A 20,696-nucleotide genomic window follows, 5' to 3' on the forward strand; every position below is an offset into this window, starting at 1 on the left:
ACACCAATTCCCAGCATGCCCCGCTCCCCCGCTATGCCAACTCCCAGCATGCTCCACTCTGTCACCCCAGCTCCCAGCATGCCCTGCTCCCCTGCTATGCCAACTCCCAGCATACCCCACTCCCCCTCACCCCAGCTCCCAGCATGCCCCGCTCCCTGTCACCCGCCAGGCAGTGGAGAGGCCCCTGGCCCCCCAGCACTGGGCGGGCACTGCTCCTTGATTGCCCTCACGCTGGAGCCGACATGCAGAAAGGAGGCGCGCGGGGCAATCCTGGCAGACCCTTTATTAGCGTGTACAAAACAAAGGCAGCCATGTACAGTATTGCAGAGGCAGAGCAGGTGGGTGCCCGGTCCCAGGGCTGGCGAAGAGCCGCTTGCAGGAACCAAGCACTAGGGGCATCTGCCACTTCCCAGGCACGTCAAGCGGGCCCAGGAGATCTTGCAGAAGCCTCGGATGCCCTCGCCAGTCTCAGTAAAGGGCCAAGAAAAGCATGCCCCACCCGCGTGCTGTTGGCCCCGGGCCCAGAGCCCCAGCAAGGCATGAGGCAGCCCCTGGCTTCTAGCACTGTGCGGGGCAATGGGAGACCTCCCTGAAACCAGCTCTCCGAGGAGAAGGAAATCCTCTTGTCCCACTCTGTGCTCCTGATTTCCTGTGCACTGTAGTAATGGATGAGCCAGCACTGGCGTGGCAGCCGTCTCCCCATGCCCCGGGCACGGAGGCAGCATTGTGGGGAGGGGCTCAGATGGGGGGCTGCTGAAACACGTTGAGACCTCCTTGTCATGCTCTCCCTTGGAGCAGCTTCTGCGGCAAGTAGCTGTCCTGCCCTGAGCACGAGACAGGAGTCAAGGAAGGAGCTCAGGGTCTCCGCACAAGCCCACACCTGCATAGGGATGAACTACAATCCCCCACCTACCTCCCAGACAAGCTGAGCATCTCCACCAGAGCAGCAGAGCGGCCCTGGCCACCCACCTGTGGCCAGTGACCCAGAGAAGAGGGAGCTGCCAGACTCACTAACATGGCCCGTGGCTGGAATGCCCGCTGTAGGTGGTGAGGGGCACCTCCTATTCTGCACAAGCCCTAGTTCCCTGCCAGCACCAGACTGCTCCAGGCTAAACAGCCCCAGGGCCCTGCCCCACATTCAGGACTATCAGGGCACTGGGGTGGGGGGAAAGAGTAGAGCTGCAGGTCGAGGGAGACGGGGCTGTTCCCTTCCATTTGATCCTTTGTCCCTGACAATTTTTCAAGTAGCTGGCCCCTGAGCCGGAACGTGGGGGGAGTAACTGCTCAGAGCAAGTATCAGAGGGGGAGCCGTGTTAGTCTGGATCTGTAAAAGCAGCAAAGAGTCTTGTGGCACCTTATAGACTAACAGACGTTTTGGAGCATGAGCTTTCGTGGGTGAATACCCACTTCGTCGGATGCATGTACATGAAAGCTCATGCTCCAAAATGTCTGTTAGTCTATAAGGTGCCACAAGACTCTTTGCTGCTTCCTCACAGCAAACAAACATATAGAGCCTGCCCCAGCCAGTGCATGGGCCTCACCTCACCCCTTCCAGGCCACAGGGAGAGTCTCCTACCACCTCCACCACTCCACACGCACCCACATCCATGTGGGGCCACAGGGAGAATCTGATCCCCCCTCCACCCGCCTACCCAGCCGAGGGGGGCACAAGGAGTGTGTGCCCAGCGTGCGGACACCAGGCCACAGGCAGTCTCTGCCCTGCACGCACACTGGAGGGCGCTGGTGGGCTGCTCGCCCGACAGCATGTGGTCCAGAGGGAAGTAGCATCCCACTAAGTCTCACAGGGCCTGTGAGGCCAGCCGGGAGGGGCCATCCTGGGGGAGCAGAAGGGCAAGGCTGGAGGGAGGAGGAAGGGAGGCCATTGCGCAAGGTGGGGAGGCCAGCTCAGTAGTCCATGCTCTCACTCTCACACCAGACGGAGGGGGCATCAGTACCAAAGTACCTGTCTCCAAAGTTACCTAGACACAAAAGCAACACGGTAAGGCGACCAGCAGCAGCACCACACCCTCTCCCCCGAGGCAGCCCCAGGGGAATGAAACCCTTGCCTCACATCAATCCCCCCAGTCTGCAGCCCAGCCCGGCCCTGCCGGGAGCACGGCTGTCTCTGGGCCGAGGAAGGGCACCGTAGGGCCTGCTCTGAGCGGCCACAGGCAGTCGCCCAAGCCAGGCTGTGCTCTCCGTCCCCCTTACCGATGCCAGGGATGATGTGGAATTCCTCGTTGACCCTCTTGTCCACGGCTGTGGTGATGATGCGGACCCGGGGGAAGGCGTAGGCCACGGAGTGAACCCCCATCTCTGCCATCAGCAGGGACAGCAGGAAGATCTTCTCCTCGTGAACATCGTGATCCTGCAGCACAGACAGTGCTGAGCAGTCTGGCCCCAGAGTGAAGTGCATGGGCGGCAGGTGGAGCCCCCTTCCGGGAGGCTAGGGCCCCAGCCCTGCCCCTTCTGCCCAAGCAGCTCCGTGGCCGGAGGAGCACCAGGCCGCCCCAAGCCCACTCCCCCATCCTCCTCCCCAGCCAGGAGCCCTGAGCCCACCCCCTCCATCGCAAGCCCTGGGCCGGCCCCAGCCACGCCGCACCTCCCCTCCTGAGACGCCCCGCTGGAAAAGCAAAGCTCCTCCTGAAGACTGAGTTTTTTCTATGCCCCGTGCAGGTTCCGGGATGGCTGAGGAGGTGGTATCTGCAACTCCAGGAGATTACTGATGAACTGGGGAAGTTGAGTAGCACATACCATATCCTCAACCACCTCAATACCTGCCTGGCGCAGAATAAGAAGCAAAAACTTCCCCCACGCAAACCGCCAAAACCTGCAACCCGGCGGCAGCGGCTAGGCCAGGGGAGGCTTAGCCTATTATACCACCACCTATGGCCAAGTGCCCCATGCTCTCAGAGCAGTAGCCTCCCTGCTTCCATGCTGGAAACCTCAGCCTACACTCCCCAGGCAGCCCGCCCTGATTCCCAGAGGGTTGGGCCAGCCCGGCAGGCTCACCAGCAGGACGCGCACGGCCATCATGGCTGCAGCCCCCGTGGACACGGTGCTGTCCATCAGGATGACATAATCTTCGCTGATCTCCTTGGGGAGCCGCAGATAGTGAAGCTGAGGAGAGATGGGGGACAGGGCTTATGAAGGAGTCAAGTGCCATGCCCTGGGCCCGCCCCCCACGCAGCCCCTTGTGCAGCCCCCCAGATGGAGCAGGGTGGCTGCTGAGAGCACAAGCACTCCGTGGACACTGGGGGCAGAGAAGGGATGGACAGGGCAGCGCTCACCTCAGGCTCCCCTGTGTCGTGGTTGGTCTGGATCAGAATCTTGCCCAGTCGAATGTCTTTGCAGACAGCAGTGAGCGCCTGCTCCATGGTCTCCCCCGCCCGCAGGATGGACACACCTGTGATCTGGTGCAGAGGGAAGACAACAGCCACCTTAGATTGGACTGGGCATGCAGCTACCCCGAGGGGGCAGCGACCGCCTCCCGCCTCTCAGACCCCACACCAGAGCAGCACTTCCCTCCCTGTCCCCTGCCTCCCGCACTGGGGCAGCACCTCCCAACAGCCCCCCAGCCCTCACACTGGGGCAAGGAACCCCCAGCCACCTTTCTTATTCCCCAAAGCAGTCTGGGAAGCCATGCATCTCCCTCCTGGAGCCCAAGGGGGTGTTGTCCTAGATGGGTGGATAGACATTTCTCTGGTCCCCATCAACCCGGGACCTGAGAGCCTCAGCATCTTCTCCCAATCCTGCCTCGCTGCACAGGACAGGGGGAACTGACCTCGCAGAAGCTAAGTGACTGGCCCGAGGTCACACAGGCAGTCTGTGCAGAGCAGGGAATGGGACCAGCCCTCCCCAGGCCAGGGCCGTGGAATGGCCACCCTTCCTCCCAGAGTTCGGGGGGCGGGGACCTGGCCAGTCTCACCCGCTGCCTGTGGAACCGCTTCCCTTCATACACGGTCCCCTGAGGCGTCTCCACAGTCACTGGCTGCAGGAGAAGAACAGGTCATTAACGTGGGGGCAGACCCTGAGCCAGGCTGCAGCATGATGCAGCAATTTCGTCCAGACAGCGAAAGAGCAGGGCCTGGGCCTCACATGGCAGGTGGGGGCAAGTCACCTGGAAGGGGCAGGGCCTGTACCGTGAGTGGCAGGCAGAAAGGGTGGGGCCTATAACTTGAGCGGCAAGCAGGAGGGGCAGGGCCTATACCGTGAGTGGCAGGCAGGAGGGGCAGGTCACTGGGGAAGGGGCAGGGCCTATACCGTGAGTGGCAGGCAGGAGGGGCAGGGCCTATACCGTGAGTGGCAGGCAGGAGGGGCAGGGCCAATAACATAAGTGGCAGGCAGGAGGGGCAGGTCACTGGGGAAGGGGCAGGGCCTATACCGTGAGTGGCAGGCAGGAGGGGCAGGGCCTGTACCATGAGTGGCAGGCAGAAAGGGTGGGGCCTATACCTTGAGTGGCAGGCAGGAGAGGCGGGGCCTGTACCATGACTGGCAGGCAGGAGGGACAGGTCACTGGGGAAGGGGCAGGGCCCATACCGTGAGTGGCAGGTAGCAGAGGCAGGTCACCCAGGAAGGGGCAGGACCTTTACTGTAAGCAGGAGGAAGAGGGGCAGGGCCTGTAGCATGAATGGCAGGCCGGAGGGGTGGGGCCTGTAGTGAGAGTGGCAGGCAGGAAGGGCTGGTCACCGGGGAAGGGGCAGGGCCTGTACCATGAGTGGCAGGCAGAAGGGGCAGGGCCTATACCATGAGTGGCAGGCAGGTCACCAGGGAAGGGGCGGGACCTGTACCATGAGTGGCAGGCAGAAGGGGCGGGGCCTGTACCATGATTGGCAGGCAGGAAGGGCCGGTCACCAAGGAAAGGGCAGGACCTGTAGTGAGAGTGGCAGGCAGGAAGGGCTGGTCACCGGGGAAGGGGCGGGGCCTGTACCATGAGTGGCAGGCAGAAGGGGCGGGGCCTGTACCATGAGTGGCAGGCAGAAGGGCTGGTCACCAAGGAAAGGGCAGGGCCTGTACCGTGAGTGGCAGGCAGAAGGGGCGGGGCCTGTACCATGAGTGGCAGGCAGAAGGGGCAGGTCACCAGGGAAGGGGCAGGGCCTACAGGTCACATACTTTGAGTGGCAGGAAGGAGAGGGCATGTTCAATCAGCAGCCTCATCAGGCGCTTGGAATAGAAGATGAATTCATCTCTGGTTGTGTCCTTGTTCCTGTGGGACCAGTGACAGAGATGAGAGCAGACTCCAGGCCCTGGGGCCCCTGCGTCCCCCCACCCCAATTCCAGCCCCATCCCATGGGCAGGAGAATGCAGCGCAGGGAAGTGGATGGGGGCAGAGCAGGCATATTGGGGAAAATATCTCGTCACTCCCCAGACTGAGCCAGGTTCTCCCAGACGGCTGCCAGGGTAGATCCATGCACGCCCTGCACCGGGGCCTGTCACCTCTCCCATGTGGGGGTCCCACGGCATAGAGGGGACCTAGCCATCACCTCCCCTCCAGGGAAAATAAGGGAAGAACTGATATGGGAGACACTTAATAAAGAATGGCATTAATTATATTCCTCTCCTTTTCAATCACCGTGGATTTATGGAAATAGTTTGATAGGATCTCTCTCTTTCTGATGAGGTTACAAGTTTGGCTGATAAAGGTAACAGTGGTGATGTGACAGACTTAGATTTCTGTAAGGCATTTGACTTGGTACCACGTGACACTAACTAAAATGATACATATTCAAAATGGCACACAGTAAGTGGATTAAAAGCTAGCTGACAGGTCTCAAAATAACACTGTAAACAGGGAATCATCCTCAAGTGAGTGCTCCTAGTGAAGTCCCACAGGGATCTGTTCTTGGGCCCTCTGAAAGAGAACAAAACCACCCCTGATAAAGATTGGGGGAGTGGTAAATAATGAAGAGGACAGGTCACACAGAGAGCCAGATCACTCTTAATACGGCTAGATGTAAATGTATAGATCTAGGAACAAAGAATGCAGCTGATACTCAGCACAGGGGACAGTTATTTTGGGAACGATTTGGGAGTGGGGATGGATAATCAGCTCAACGTGAGCTCCTCCTGTAACGCTGTGGCCGAAAGAGCTAATCCCAGCCTTGGATGCATAAATAGGGACTCAAGTAGGAGTCCAGAGGTTATTTTACGATGGACACCCTGCAGCGAAGGGAACCAGGGCCAAAGGAGGCCCATGTTCGAGAGACTTTGTCAACCACACCTCAAGGGGGCTTGATTTGAAATATGCCTGTCAGAGTGAGTTAATGGAAAAGTCAGAAGAGAAACTGAGGCAGGGGGACAGAAGTGCTCCAGGACTGCAACTAGGCCAGCCCCCGTCCCCGCCCCGGGAGGAGAGGGCGAGCGGGCGGAAGGAGAGGGCGGGCGTGGGGGGAAAGGAGAGGCTGCCCCCCAGGGGGAGAGGACAGGGGGGAAGGAGAGGGCGGGCATGGGGGGAAAGGAGAGGCTGCCTCAGGGGAGAGGGCGGGCGGGCGGACGGCGCGGGCGGGCGTGGGGGGAAAGGAGAGGCTGCCCCAGCGGAGAGGCGGGCAGGCGGAAGGAGAGGGCGGGCGTGGGGAAAGGAGAGGGCGGGCGTGGGGGGAAAGGAGAGGCTGCCCCCCAGGCGGAGAGGACAGGGGGGAAGGAGAGGCACGCCCCCAGACACAGCAGCCGGGAGGACACAGTACCTGATGATGGTGTGCATGCCACGCACCTGCGGCGTGCTCTCGAGGACACTCAGCGACTTGGGCAGCGGCTGCCCTTGGTGGGCAGAGGCCAGGGCCGCTCTGCAGAGATAGACAAGTGAGTGTGGCTCTGCCAGGCATTGGCACAAGCATGCACACACAAGCCCCCCGCCAGCAGCACATGCATGGACGTGCCGGTGGCCCTGCCAGCTCCACCACATTCACTACCCCGCGGGCACATGTGTGTCTGATATCTGCATGGCAGTCCCATGCCCTGCTCCCGGGGCTCCCTCCAAACACAGGGCACAGACCCCCAGCTGCATTGGGGGGGGGGGGGACGGGACACGTAGACACTTGCTCTGGCACACCAGGGAGGGCCCCACCTCCAAGGAGCTGGACTAGCAATGGCAGTGAAGCTGCAGTAGCCTGGGCAGTGTTGCAGGCTAGCCCCACCCGGCGGGGCCCTGGTACACACTTGTCACTCAAGCGAGTTGTGAGCTAGCTAGATTGAGGCTAGTTTAGACGGAAGCTAACGCAGGTGCAGCCTCCCCACGCAGTACAGACAGCCCCTAAGGGCCTGCTGTGACAAGGGAATTGTAAGAGCTGTTCTGAAGCCTAGCCGTGCCTCAGTTTCCCCTATGCACTGCACTGTTATTCACTGGGGAAAAGGGATGACGTTGGCTCTTAGGCCAGGCTAAGAGACCTAGGTGGGTGTCATCTCCCCGTCTGGGTGGAATGAACGGAGTCATCAGCAAACCAGCTGACACCCCGCAGATCAAGAATGGGGCCAGAGAGACGACCAGCTCTGATGACTCCTCTCAGCAAGGAGGCTGAGCCGAGAACAAATGCCTGGCGGGTGAGAGCTGGGATGGGTGCTGGCTTCTGGAGGAAACGCTCTCCCCTAGGAACTGTCCATCTAACTTCTGTCGCTCAGGGGTGTGAAAAGGCCACCCCCCGCGCGACGCATGTTACAGGCGCTGGTCAGCGGGAGACGCTCTCCCACCACCATCGCTTCCGCCTCTTGCCGAGGTGCAGTAGTTACCCCGATGGGAGAGCGCTCGCCCGCTGGCATCGCGCACCTCCACCAGGGGTGCTGCAGGCTGGGCCATGTGCGCTTCTGGGGCAGACTAGTTGTGACTGAGGAGGTCAGACTTAGGGTTTGTCTATGCTCAAAATGCTGCAGCTGCCTTGTGTAGCAGCTCAGTGCAGACACGCCGAAAGGACGCGGTGTCGATAATCCACCTCCCCAGAAGGCAGGGGATAGGTCGATGGAAGAATTCTTCTGTCAACCTAGCGCTGTCTAGACGGGGACTTAGGTCAGCTCAACTATGCCACTCCGGGGGGGGATATTTTTCACACCCCTGAGCAACATAGTTACACTGACCCAATTTAAACCAGGGGTGGGGGGCCTGGAGTTCACTGCAGCCTGGCTGGGCTCTGCACTGACCACCATGGTCCATGCTTCAAGCTTCTCCTCTATGGGCTCAGCCAGGACTCCTCTCTCTGGGCTCCTCACCCTGTTTAAAGCAGCTGTGAGTGTCACTGCAAATATCCAGCAAGGTGCCTGGATCGCTGCGAATGGACAAGCCTCTACTCGGATGGGTCTCAGTGGCACTCGCTGACCAGAGCTCTTGGTGTGAAGCAGCACTGCTGGAGCCCAGCGGTTCAGACTCGGGAAGGGAGAGTGGGACCCGTGGGGTCTGGCCCACTGAAGGGCTCCTCCGAGAGTCTGTTCCCAAGCTGGGGACGTAGCACCGATCCCGTGGCTCTGTGACACCCACGCAGCCCTGAACCCAGCTGGGTGCCCCTTCCAGGCCCAGCTGCTCTCACGGCTGTGGTGCAGTTTGAGGCCAATGAAGCGTGTCTCTCGCTGGAGGAAAAGCAGGAGCAGCCTGCCCAGTGCTCCCCTGGGCGAAGCCCATATCCCAACTGCGCAGGTGGCGAAGCTCACGCAGCGTGGGGCGCTCAGCTTCACTGCCCCCCCCATTCCTCCAGGGGCAGGGCTAGCAGCAACTGCTCCCCAGGCCTATCTGCCGCTTCCCCCCTCCTCCCACAGCAGGGAGCCCAGCGTGCACCAGGGCCCTGCCTGGCAGGGGGTTAGTGCCAAGAGGCTGTGGAGAGGCCTGGGTGACAGCCCCAGCCCCGCAGGTCTCACACACAGCACCGTGGGCAGGCTCTGCTCTGCTCTGCTCCGCGGGGCTGGAGCTCAGGGCTCCGAGACAAACAAAGCAAGTCACGAGCCAAGGAGACGTCCCCCCAAGCCAAGCAACACACACAGGAGCAGCCAGGGCAGCAGAGAAGGAACAGAGACAAACTGTCCTCACATATCCCAGCGCAGCTTCCTCTGGTGCAGACACCGCGGGCCCACAGGGACAGGGGAGGGCACGACGGGGGACAAAAGAGAGACAAACGGGAGTTAGAGGGCAGCAGGCGGCAGCAGCTTCCTGCTGTGGGGAGAGGGGGGCAGCCCAACAGGGCCTGAAGGGAGAAGCATCTGGCCCCAGCCCTAGCGAGAGCAGGGAGCTGCTGGAAGCACCTGGAGGAGGGAAGCGGCCTGGTCCCACCTAGCTGCAGGGACAGGAATGGGGGTGGAGCTGCCTGGCCCCAGCAGGTGGCCATGGAGGCCCCCCTCCCGTTTTGGCTTTGCCCTGCCACAGCCCAGCAGCAGCAGCGGCAGCAGCACGGCAGTGTCTGAGCACAGCACGCCCAGCAGCGCTGCGTTAAGCTGGCAATCCCGGCGTGGGAGTGTGCACTGGGGCTGCTGCCCCTTTCCAGACCCGCTCTGGAGGAGCCAAGCCAGCCCCCCCCCCCCCCCCGACAGCAGCTGAGCCCCACGACTCAGCAGCACAGCCTGGCCCGGTGCGAGCAGCAAGGAGAGTGGCCAGAGCGGTCCCAAGGGGTCAGACCCCCTCCCATACACATACACACACACTCCCCTCGGCTGCCCAAGAGGAGGCCAGCAGAGGAGGCAGGGCAAGGGTCCTGGCGCCCCTCCCTCCGGGGAGCTGTGCCGACAAGCTGCCAGCAAGCCGCAGCAGCTCTCCCTGCTCGGGGAGCCCCTCGGACTCCAGAGGAGATGCGATCGGCAGCTCCCAGGCTGCAAGCCACCCAGCAGCGGGCTCCGCTGCGCCAAGCAGAGGCCCCCCCGGGGGACCCAGCACACGCTGCGGAGGGGCCAGAGCCATCCCCGGTGGGCAGGTGGCGGCTGCAGGGGCTCCCAGGCAGTCAGCTACAGGAGCAGCAGCAGGGAGTCTATGCACGTCGTGGGCCACAGGAATCGAGTGGTCACTAGCGCTGCCAGCCCTTCAGCAGGGCCAGTGCTCCCCATGCCTCGTCTGTGCGGCTGCTCCCCTCCCAGGTCCCCGCACTGCGCCCCGGGGACAGGTCTGGGCTGCTCCCCTCCCTGCACTGCTCCCTGGGCTGAGGGGAAAGGGGCCGCACTGCACCCATCGTACCTGACCGTGATTTCACGCTGCAATGGCGAGAGCCCACGTCGGGAGACACGGTGATTACAGGGCAGGGGATGAGGAGAGAAATACAGAAGATCTGTCACTGCACGCAACTGGTCACAAGCCAGCCAGCACCCAAGCCAGCCCCACGGCAGCCCAGCCCCCATGCCCACCCCGATGGCAGCCCAGCACCTCCAGCCATTGCTAACTCCGAGAGCAGGCAAAGCCACAGCAGAGCCATCAGCAGTGGGTGCACGTATATCCATGGAGGGGCAGGGCTGGGCTGGCAGGGGGCTGTGGGGCGGGATGGGGGCACTGGCAGGGCTGTGTGTGCGGAGCTCAGGGCTGGGCTGGCCAGGGGCTGTGGGGCGGGATGGGGGCACTGGCAGAGCTGTGGGGGAGCTCCTAGCAGGAGGCTGTGGGGCAGGATGGGGGCACTGGCAGAGCTGTGGGGGGAGCTCAGGGCTGGCAGAAGGTCTGTGTGGCAGGATTGGGGCACTGGCAGGGCTGTGTGTGGGGAGCTCAGGGCTGGCAGGGGGCTATGGGTTGGGATTGGGGCACTGGCAGGGCTGTGTGTGGGGAGCTCAGGGCTGGCCGGGGGCTGTGGGGCAGGATTGGGGGCACTGGCAGGGCTGTGTATGGGGAGCCCAGGGCTGGGCTGGCAGGAGGCTGTGGGGCAGGATGGGGGCACTGGCAGGGCTGTGTGTGGGGAGCCCAGGGCTGGGCTGGCAGGAGGCTGTGGGGCAGGATGGGGGCACTGGCAGGGCTGTGTGTGGGGAGCCCAGGGCTGGGCTGGCAGGAGGCTGTGGGGCAGGATGGGGCTGTGTGGCAGGATTGGGGCACTGGCAGGGCTGTGTGTGGGGAGCCCAGGGCTGGCAGGGGGCTGTGGGTTGCGACTGGGGCACTGGCAGAGCTGTTTGTGGGGAGCTCATGGCAGGGGCTGTGGGGCAGGATGGAGGCACTGGCAGAGCTCTGGGGGGGAGCTCATAGCAGAAGGCTGTGGGGCGGGTTGGGGGCACTGGCAGGGCTGTGTGTGGGGAGCTCAGGGCTGGCGGGCTATGGGTTGGGATTGGGGGGGGGGCAGGGCTGTGTGTGGGGAGCTCAGGGCTGGCAGGAGGCTGTGGGGCAGGATGGGGGCACTGGCAGGGCTGTGGGGGGAGCTCCTAGCAGGAGGCTGTGGGGCAGGATGGGGGCACTGGCAGAGCTGTGGGGGGAGCTCAGGGCTGGCAGAAGGTCTGTGTGGCAGGATTGGGGCACTGGCAGGGCTATGTGTGGGGAGCTCAGGGCTGGCAGGGGTCTGTGGGGCAGGATGGGGGCACTGGCAGGGCTGTGTGTGGGGAGCCCAGGGCTGGGCTGGGCTGGCCGGGGGCTGCAGGTCAGGACTGTGGGACCAGGTGAGCAGGGGCCAGCTACCAGCGTGGGGCACCAGACTGGAGAACAAGGGGGTGCGGAAGACGTGCAATGGGGTGCTCTGGGCCAGCCAGCTCGGGCCCTGCTCACTCTCACCCTTCCCCCCTCAGCCTGGCTGGAGGCACCACTGGGGCACCAGGGGCCTTGAGACAGGGACAATCCTGGGTCAGCAGGAGCCACAGGGCCCGTTGTCCCCCCCACAGCGCACACTGACCAAGGAGCCAGACACAGCAGCAGCCGGGCTGGGCCCAGCCCCCCCCCCGGCCTAGCCCAGCCCCCCTCACCTTCTCCAGCCCCCCTACCCTGGCCCTGGCCCAGCCCCCCTCACCTTCTCCAGCTGGCTGTGCACATGCTGCACAATGAGATCCAGGGCCACAAAGTTCTCCCCACCTGACGGGAGCAAGAACCAGAAATGAACCACAGCCCTTCTGCCCCCACCCCAGCCCACCCCACCCACACTTCTCCCCTCCCCAGAACCCAGCCCACCCCCCACCCCGACCCCTCAGCCCAGCTCCTCACCCACTCACTCCCACCGGGAGCCCAGTCCCCCAGCCCAGCCCACTCCACCCACCTGGAACACAGCCCTGCCTACACGACACCCCTGCCCACCTGGAGCCCAGTCCCTCCCACCCCAACCCTGCCCACACATCCCCCTGATCCCCAGCCCAGCTCCCCACCCACTCACCCCAACACTTCCAGCCCCCTGGAGCCCAGCCCTGCCCACCCTGACACCCCTCCAGATACCCAGAGCACAGCCCCACCCACCCTGGCCCCCACTGCCCACCTGAAGCCTGGCCTCACCCCCAGCTCCCCCGGCCCTGGCCTCACCTCTGGGCACCACGATGTCGGCCACCTGCACGGTGGGCTCGATGTACTGCTCGAAGGCCGGCTTGACGAACTTGTTGTACTGCTTGATGACCCCCACGATGTCCCGCCCGCGCTCCATGATGTCACGCTGCAGCCGCCGCACCAGCCGGATGTCAGAGTCCGTGTCCACAAACACCTTCATGTCCAGGAGCTGGGGGCCGGGAGGGTGAGCACCCGTCCGGGCCCTGCCCCCGCACACCCAGCTCTGACCACACAGAGCACAATGGGGTGCTTCTCAGGAGTGGCCAGCTGGCTGTTCCCCCTCCCTCCACGCGAGTCTCCCCCACCCCACCAGGGTGCTCTGAGGACAGACCTGTCCTCCCCACCGGTTCCCAGGCAGCGCCCCTGCCCCCGCAGGCACCCAGGACAGCGGCCCCTGCCCCCGCAGGCACCCAGGACAGCGGCCCCTGCCCCCGCAGGCACCCAGGACAGCGGCCCCTGCCCCCGCAGGCACCCAGGACAGCGGCCCCTGCCCCAAGCAGAGCCCAGCCCCCGCAGGAACTCCATACCTTCAGCAGCTCCTTGTTGGCAAAAGATAAAATCCCCTCGAACACGACCACATTGGCCCCATAGATGGTTTTCTGCAGGGAGAGAAGGGCCACACCACGCTTCAGAGACCGGTAACCCTGACCCTGTCTGCTCCCCCACGGCACCCCATAGCCCTGCCCTACCCCAACCCGTGCCCACACACCCCAACCTTCCCACAAACACACACACAGGGCCCTCCCCTCCCCTCGGGAAGTCGTACGCCTGGAGGGGCTCCCCGCCCTGCCCCCACATACCCACTGCCCCAGCCTCCCGGGAAGCCGTACACCTGGAGGGCTCCCGCCCCCCATACCCACTGCCCCCAGCCCTCCCCTCGGGAAGCCGTACTCCTGGAGGGGCTCCCCGCCCCGCCCCACATACCCACTGCCCCAGCCCTCCCTCGGGAAGCCAGACGCCTGGAGGCTCCCGCCACCCCACATACCCACTGCCCCCAGCCCTCCCCTCGGGAAGCCGTAAGCCTGGAGGGGCTCCCGCCTGCCCCACATACCCACTGCCCCAGCCCTCCTCGGGAAGCCGTTCGTCTGGAGGGGCTCCCCGCCCTGCCCCCACATACCCCCTGCCCCCAGCCCTCCCCTCGGGAAGCCGTACGTCTGGAGGGGCTCCCCGCCCCGCCCCACATACCCACTGCCCCCAGCCCTCCCCTCAGGAAGCCGTACACCTGGAGGGGCTCCCCCCCCAGCCCCCACAGACCCACTGCCCCCCGCCCTCCCCTCGGGAAGCCGTACGCCTGGAGGGGCCCCCCGCCCCGCCCCACATACCCACTGCCCCCAGCCCTCCCCTCGGGAAGCCGTACGTCTGGAGGGGCTCCCCGCCCCGCCCCACATACCCACTGCCCCCAGCCCTCCCCTCGGGAAGCCGTACGCCTGGAGGGGCTCCCCGCCCCACCCCACATACCCACAGCCCCAGCCTCCCCTCGGGAAGCCGTACGCCTGGAGGGGCTCCCCGCCCTGCCCCACATACCCACTGCCCCCAGCCCTCCCCTCGGGAAGCCGTACGCCTGGAGGGGCTCCCCGCCCCGCCCCACATACCCACTCCTTGCGGCGGCTGTGCGTGGTGAAGTCGTACACCGGCACCTTGACGCTCTTGCCCTTCTTCAGCTTGCGCAGCACGCTGATCAGCAGGTCGAAGTCGAAGGCGTCGGGGTGGTCGAAGTTGTACTCGTTGTGGGCAGCCAGCTCCTGCTGCTCCTTATTCAGCACCTGGGGAGGGGTGGGGGGGGGCGCACAGGGAAGGGGGTGGAGCAGCGTACCGGGGAGGGGCACAGGTGCAGTATGTGGAAGGGAGGGAGAGGGGCACGGGGAAGGGTTGATAAGATGGAAGAAACTTAGTCTGTTCGATCTGCCAAAATTCAGACACGGAGCCCAGTGCCCCCACCCTGACACCCCCCCAAGCAGCTGCCCCACTGGTGGGGACCCAGGGCTGTCTCCCAGGCAGAGCTCAGGGAGCCCAGCTCCCCACGCCTTCAGCCTCAGCTAGGCTCTGGCCCCCCACCCCCATTCGCAGCAGCTGGTCAGCCTCAGGCTGGGGCGGCCGAGTGCCAGAGCCCTGTGCAGCCTGTCGGGGCTCCCCCTTCCCCCAGGGGCACACAGCTCACCTTATAGAAGCAGTCCATGGACAGCAGCACCACCCAGGGCACATCCAGGGCCTCAATGATCTTATTGGCCACCGTGGTCTTGCCTGACGCGCTCCCTCCACACAGGCCTGGGGAGAGAAATCCACCTGGGACGCTGGCGCTAGCCGCTGCTTCCCCAGCGCAACGCAGAGGGGCCAGAGCCACCTCCCCATCCAGGAGAGTCACAGGAAGGTCAGCATGGAGAAAACAGCCACATCCCACCCCCCAGAGGAACCCTGTCAGCAAGGGCTTGTCACCAGCACGCTGCAGCTTGGGCCTGCCCCCCAGGGAACGCTCTGGGCCAGTTAGCAAGGGCTCCCGGCCACAACACTGACACCAACGCTCAGGGCCCTCAGAGTCAGGCACAGCCCCTGCTAAGCCACACCCTCAGCCATGACAGGGCCACGCAGGGGGAACACCGGAGAAACGGCAGGCAACACATGCCCATCCCCGTGGCTTCAGGGCAGCTGGTCCCTGCTTGGGGAGCAGGACGGGACAGAGCTGGCCTGACCCACATCATCTCCCCAATATGCTGTCTGGCAGCATTGCTCCAAACTTCGCAGAGACGCTGCCCAGGGCTACGTTCAGGCGTAGCAGAGGCCAGGTGGGTCGGTACAGGCTGCTGGGCAAAGGGACAAGGCCTCAGAGCTGCTCAATGAAAGAACTGGCCAGACCACCCCTCCCCCACTCACCAGCACCTGCTGTCACCAACTGAGCCTGCCCCCCATTCTCCATCATCTGCTGCCCCCCCCTCCCACCCTCCCACCCACTCACCAGCACCCCCTGACCCTCTCCAGCTCTGTCACCCCTAGACCCCCATCCCTCCCTGCCCCCTCCCACCTGTGTCACACCCTCCCCCACTCACCAGCACCTGCTGTCACCAACTGAACCTGCCCCCCATTCTCCATCGTCCCACCTGTGTCACCCCTTCCCCACTCAACAGCACCCACTGACCCCTCCAGCTCACTGTCACCCCTAGACCCCCAGCCCCTCCCAGCACCCTCCCCCACTCACCAGCACCTGCTGTCACCAATTGAGCCTGCCCCCATTCTCCATCGTCCCCTCCCTGCCTGCCACTGCCCCCTCCCATCTGCATCACTCCCTCCCCCACTCACCAGCACCCGCTGACCCCTCCAGCTCACTGTCACCCCTAGACCCCCATCCCCTCCCTGCACCCTCCCCCACTCACCAGCACCTGCTGTCACCCCTTGGGCCTGCCCCCAGTCTCCATCGTCCCTCCCTGCCTGCCACTGCCCCCTCCCATCTGCGTCACTCCCTCCCCCACTCACCAGCACCCGCTGACCCCTCCAGCTCACTGTCACCCCTAGACCCCTCCTCCCTGCACCCTCCCCACTCACCGGCACCTGCTGTCACCAATTGAGCCTGCCCCATTCTCCATCGTCCCACCTGTGTCACACCCTCCCCCACTCACCGGCACCTGCTGTCACCAATTGAGCCTGCCCCCATTCTCCATCGTCCCACCTGTGTCACACCCTCCCCCACTCACCAGCACCTGCTGTCACCAACTGAGCCTGCCCCCCATTCGCCATCATCCCCTCCCTGCCTGCCACTGCCCCCTCCCACCTGTGTCACCCCTTCCCCACTCACCAGCACCCGCTGACCCCTCCAGCTCACTGTCACCCCTAGACCCCCATCCCCTCCCTGCACCCTCCCCCACTCACCGGCACCTGCTGTCACCAATTGAGCCTGCCCCCATTCTCCATCGTCCCACCTGTGTCACACCCTCCCCCACTCACCAGCACCTGCTGTCACCAATTGAGCCTGCCCCCCATTCTCCATCGTCCCCTCCCTGCCTGCCACTGCCCCCTCCCATCTGCATCACTCCCTCCCCCACTCACCAGCACCCGCTGACCCCTCTCCCCACCCATGTCACCCCCAACTCACCAGCACCTGCTGTCACCCCTTGAGCCTGCCCCCCATTCTCCATCATCCCCTCCCTGCCTGCCACTGCCCCCTCCCATCTGCGTCACTCCCTCCCCCACTCACTAGCACCCACTGACCCCTCCAGCTCACTGTCACCCCTAGACCCCTCTCCCACCCATGTCACCCCAACTCACCAGCACCTGCTGTCACCCCTTGAGCCTGCCCCCATTCTCCATCGTCCCTCCCTGCCTGCCACTGCCCCCTCCCATCTGTGTCACACCCTCCCCCACTCACCAGCACCTGCTGACCCCTAGACCCCCATCCCCTCCCTACTACTGCCCTCCCCACCCATGTCACTCCCCCAACTCACCAGCACCTGCTGTCACCCCTAGAGCCTGCCCCCCATTCTCCATCATCCCCTCCCTGCCTGCCACTGCCCCCTCCCACCTGTGTCACCCCTTCCCCACTCAACAGCACCCACTGACCCCTCCAGCTCATTGTCACCCCTTGACCCTGCCCCTCCCACTGCCCATCATCCCCTGCCTACTGGCCACTTCCCTCCTCACCCTCTCATCCCCCCCCAGCTCCTCCCTCCACTTGCCATCACCCCTCTGCCCCCTTAAGCTCACTGTAACCCCCACGCTCGCTTCCCATCACCCCACACAAAGCATGATCCCCTCTGATCCCTGTGTCCATGTCAGTTGCTGAATCAGGAAGCCTCATGGGGCAGGACCCTTCAAGGCAGTCAGCATGTCCATTCTAACACATCAGCCACACGGGCTCCCTCCCCCCTTGCTCTCTGCCCCACTGAGCCCCAGGGAGCTCAGACTGGGGAAAGAGAGGGGCTATTCCACAGCTGGTGCTGGCAACAGTGGTGCTTGGAGCAGGCAGCTCATCTACTCACAGCAAGGCCCAGTGGGGTAAAGGCAGAGAGGGGGAACAGCGCCAGGCTGCAGGGGGAAGGCTAGCAGCGCAGAGCCGGACCTGATCGGGGGTGGAGGAGTGGTTGGGTGGGCAGGAGAGGCCTGGGGGTTGAGGGGTGCACAGCAGCAGGTTCACACCCACAGTCAGTCAGTACAGTCCAAAGTCTAGGACAGGGACCGGCAACCTTTCAGAAGTGCTGTGCCGAATCTTCATCTATTTGCTCTAATTTAAGGTTTCGCGTGCCAGTAATACATTTTAACGTTTTTAGAAGGTCTCTTTCTAGACGTCTATAATATATAACTAAACTACTGTTGTATATAAAGTAAATAAGGTTTTTAAAATGTTTAAGAAGCTTCATTTAAAATTAAATTAAAATGCAGAGCCCCCAGGACGCAGGCAGTGTGAGTGCCCCTGAAAATCAGCTCACATGCCAAAGGCGGCACGTGTGCCATAGGTTGCCTACCCCTGGTCTAGGAGACTGCTGGAGTCCTCGCTCAGCAACACCCACAAGTAACAGTGCCTGCAACCTCAGGCTGGCTAGGAGACACCCCCTCGCCCCTTCCTGGAGGGCAAGGACCTGCCTCAGTTATACACACTCCAGCCCCCATCTGCATCACAGCAACAAGACACACCTGGGCAGGGAGCCCTGGGCACTGCGGGGAGTCCAGCTAGCTCAGCCTGCTGCAGCACCTCTACCCAGCAACATGGGGGCCTGCCAGCACATCCCACCTGGAGCAGGAGCCCTGGGCAGGGAGCCCTGGGCATGGCGGGGAGTCCAGCTAGCTCAGCCTGCTGCAGCTCCTCTCCCCGGCAACATGGGGGCCTGCCAGCACATCCCACCTGCCCACAGGCATCAGGTCAGGTTCAAGGTCTCGGCCCTTCCCCTCTGGGGTGCTCCAGGGCCCGGGCCCAGCGGGCCTAGCAGCGTAAGGCCAGGTCTACACCGAACCTTTCGCCAGTCTAGCAACGTTGGTGAGCGGCGAGTTTGAGCCGCCCTTGGACACCAGCCCCAGCCCGACACAGGCCCAGCGATGCTGCGCTTTCGCCAGGACAGTGCACGGCACCGGAGAGCAGCGCAGGCAGGGGAGCGGCAGGGCCAGCCCGAGCTGCCCATGAGGCCAGGAGCTAGATTGGGGAGCCCAGCAGGGCGTGACGGCTGGGGCAGGCCCCTCCTGGCGGGTCCCGCACCTGGCACAGCTGCGGGGGGGGGGGTTGTCTCACCGATGACGAAGGCTTCCTTGAAGGGCGTGCCCGTCTCGGTGTACCAGGGCGGCCGCCCCGCCGTGTAAATGGTCCGTTTGCTGGTCCGCAGCAGCGGGGGCTCCGTCTTCGACTGGCTCATGGTCCGCTTCCGCGGGGACAGCGCGGGCGTCAGCGGCAGGCGGCTCAGCAGCGTGTCCAGGGAGTCCTCACCACTGCCGCTGCGGGGCACCACACCTCAGAGCCGGTCCCCCCCCGAGGGCAGCGCGCCCCTGACAGCCCGGGCTGCCCCCCGCCCCCGCCGGGCAGCGCGCCCCAGAGAGCCCGGGCCCCCACCCCGCCGGGCGCCGGGCCGCGCGCCCCAGGGAGCCCGGCCCCCCCCCGCCCCCGCCGGGCAGCGCGCCCCAGGGAGCCCGGCCCCCCCCCGCCCCCGCCGGGCAGCGCGCCCCAGAGAGCCCGCCCCAGGGCAGCACGCCCCTGACATCCCGGGCCCCCGCCCCTGCCGGGCAGCGCGCCCAGAGAGCCCGGGCCCCGCCCCCCCGCCCCGCCGGGCAGCGCGCCCCAGACAGCCCGGGCCCCGCCGGGCAGCGCCCCAGAGAGCCCGGGCTGCCCCGCCCCGCCGGGCAGCGCGCCCCAGACAGCCCGGGCCCTCCGCCGGGCAGCGCGCCCCAGAGAGCCCGGGCTGCCCCCCGCCCCCGCCGGGCAGCGCGCCCCAGAGAGCCCGAGCCCCCTTGCACCCTCCGACCCCCACAGCGCGCTCGGACACACCCCGCCCTCACCTGTCCCGCCGCGACCCGGGCCACCCCTCCGCGCCCGCCGCCGCCATCTTGCCGGTTGCCGCAGGGGCTGCCGGGAGCTGCGGTCCCCAGAGCCGTGTCTCGTGGCTCCGTCGGGCGGGGCAGCGAGAACTACAACTCCCAGCAGCCTCTGCGCGAGCCTCTGCCCCGCCCACTGCCTGACCCAAACCCTGCCCACTGCTCGGCCCACCTGCCGCATGGCCCCGCCCACTGCCTGCCCCATGAACCCCGCCCACCGCCCACTGCCCGCCCGCCAGCTTAATGACCCCGCCCCCTGCCTGCCCGAACCCTGCCCACTGCTCGGCCCACCTGCCGCATGGCCCCGCCCACTGCCCCGCCCGCCTGCCGCATGGCCCCGCCCACTGCCTGCCCGAACCCCGCCCACTGCCCCGCCCGCCTGCCGCATGGCCCCGCCCACTGCCTGCCCGAACCCTGCCCACTGCTCGCCCATCTGCCCATGGCCCCGCCCACTGCCCCGCCCACCTGCTGCATGGCCTCGCCCACTGCCTGCCCCATGATCACTGCCACCAATCCTGGCCCCTAAACTGCCCCCGCCTGCCCCTAACCCTGCCCTCGGCCCCACCCAGCTGCCCATGGCCCCGCCCACTGCCCCGCCCGTCCGCTGCATGGCCCCGCCCACTGCCTGCCCCATGGTCACTCCCACCAATCCTGACCCATAAACTGCCCCCGCCTGCCCGAACCCTGCCCACGGCCCCACCCATCTGCCCATGGCCCCGCCCACTGCCCCGCCCGTCCGCTGCATGGCCCCGCCCACTGCCTGCCCGAACCCCGCCCACAGCCCCACCCATCTGCCCCAGGCCCCGCCCACTGCCCCCCCCGCCTGCCGCATGGCCCCGCCCACTGCCTGCCCGAACCCTGCCCGCGGCCCCGCCCACTGCCCATGGCCCCGCCCGCCTGCTGCATGGCCCGGCCCACTGCCTGCCCTGGGAGGTGGGGGGTCCAGCTCGCTGCCAGAGGGGTCTGGCCTGGGGCTGCGGGGGGCAGCTGGCGGCAGTCAGTACCGGTGGGGGTGGGATGGCCAAGGGGGGCTCCACTGTGAGCAGAGAGTGTGGGGCGAGTGGCGGGGCTGGGACAAGCACCTGATACTTTGCTGCGGGGGGGGGGGTTGGATCTGGAACAAGAACAGAACCAGCGTTTCCCACGGAGACTCGTCCGTTCTATGGCAGCCTCTTGAGTGCTCAGATTCTCTCCCCTGGGGGAGTTCCTGTGGAGGGGGGCTGAGGTCGGACTTCCCCTGGATGCCTGAGCAGGGACAAAGCTAGGGGGCTGGAGGAGCCATTTGCTGGTCGCCTGCCCTGGAGCCTTG

The 20,696-nt window shown here is 65.1% G+C and overlaps 1 protein-coding gene across 2 annotated transcripts; it reads right to left on the minus strand.

Annotated features, from left to right (window-relative positions):
• Positions 1-266: 266 nt before the first annotated feature.
• Positions 267-19,494, minus strand: LOC120401520 (uridine-cytidine kinase-like 1). 2 transcript variants are annotated; one of them, XM_039531610.1, is made up of 16 exons: positions 19,352-19,494; positions 18,594-18,793; positions 14,547-14,653; positions 13,981-14,151; positions 12,916-12,987; positions 12,368-12,557; positions 11,868-11,929; positions 10,136-10,152; positions 6,684-6,782; positions 5,113-5,206; positions 3,929-3,991; positions 3,291-3,413; positions 3,013-3,120; positions 2,212-2,368; positions 1,964-1,979; positions 267-824 (listed from the first exon to the last, which is right to left on the minus strand). In XM_039531610.1, the coding sequence occupies exons 1-16, from the start codon at positions 19,396-19,398 to the stop codon at positions 419-421; spliced, it is 1,932 nt and encodes a 643-aa protein (XP_039387544.1). In that variant the 5' UTR covers positions 19,399-19,494; the 3' UTR covers positions 267-418. The 2 variants fall into 2 exon arrangements, with proteins under 2 accessions (XP_039387544.1, XP_039387545.1); XM_039531611.1 differs by lacking the exon at positions 267-824 and having other exon boundaries at positions 1,431-1,979; positions 19,352-19,493.
• Between the last annotated feature and the right edge of the window lie 1,202 nt (positions 19,495-20,696).

The sequence above is a fragment of the Mauremys reevesii genome, linkage group 3 (genome assembly GCF_016161935.1).
Source record: "Mauremys reevesii isolate NIE-2019 linkage group 3, ASM1616193v1, whole genome shotgun sequence".
Taxonomy (NCBI): Eukaryota; Metazoa; Chordata; order Testudines; family Geoemydidae; genus Mauremys; species Mauremys reevesii.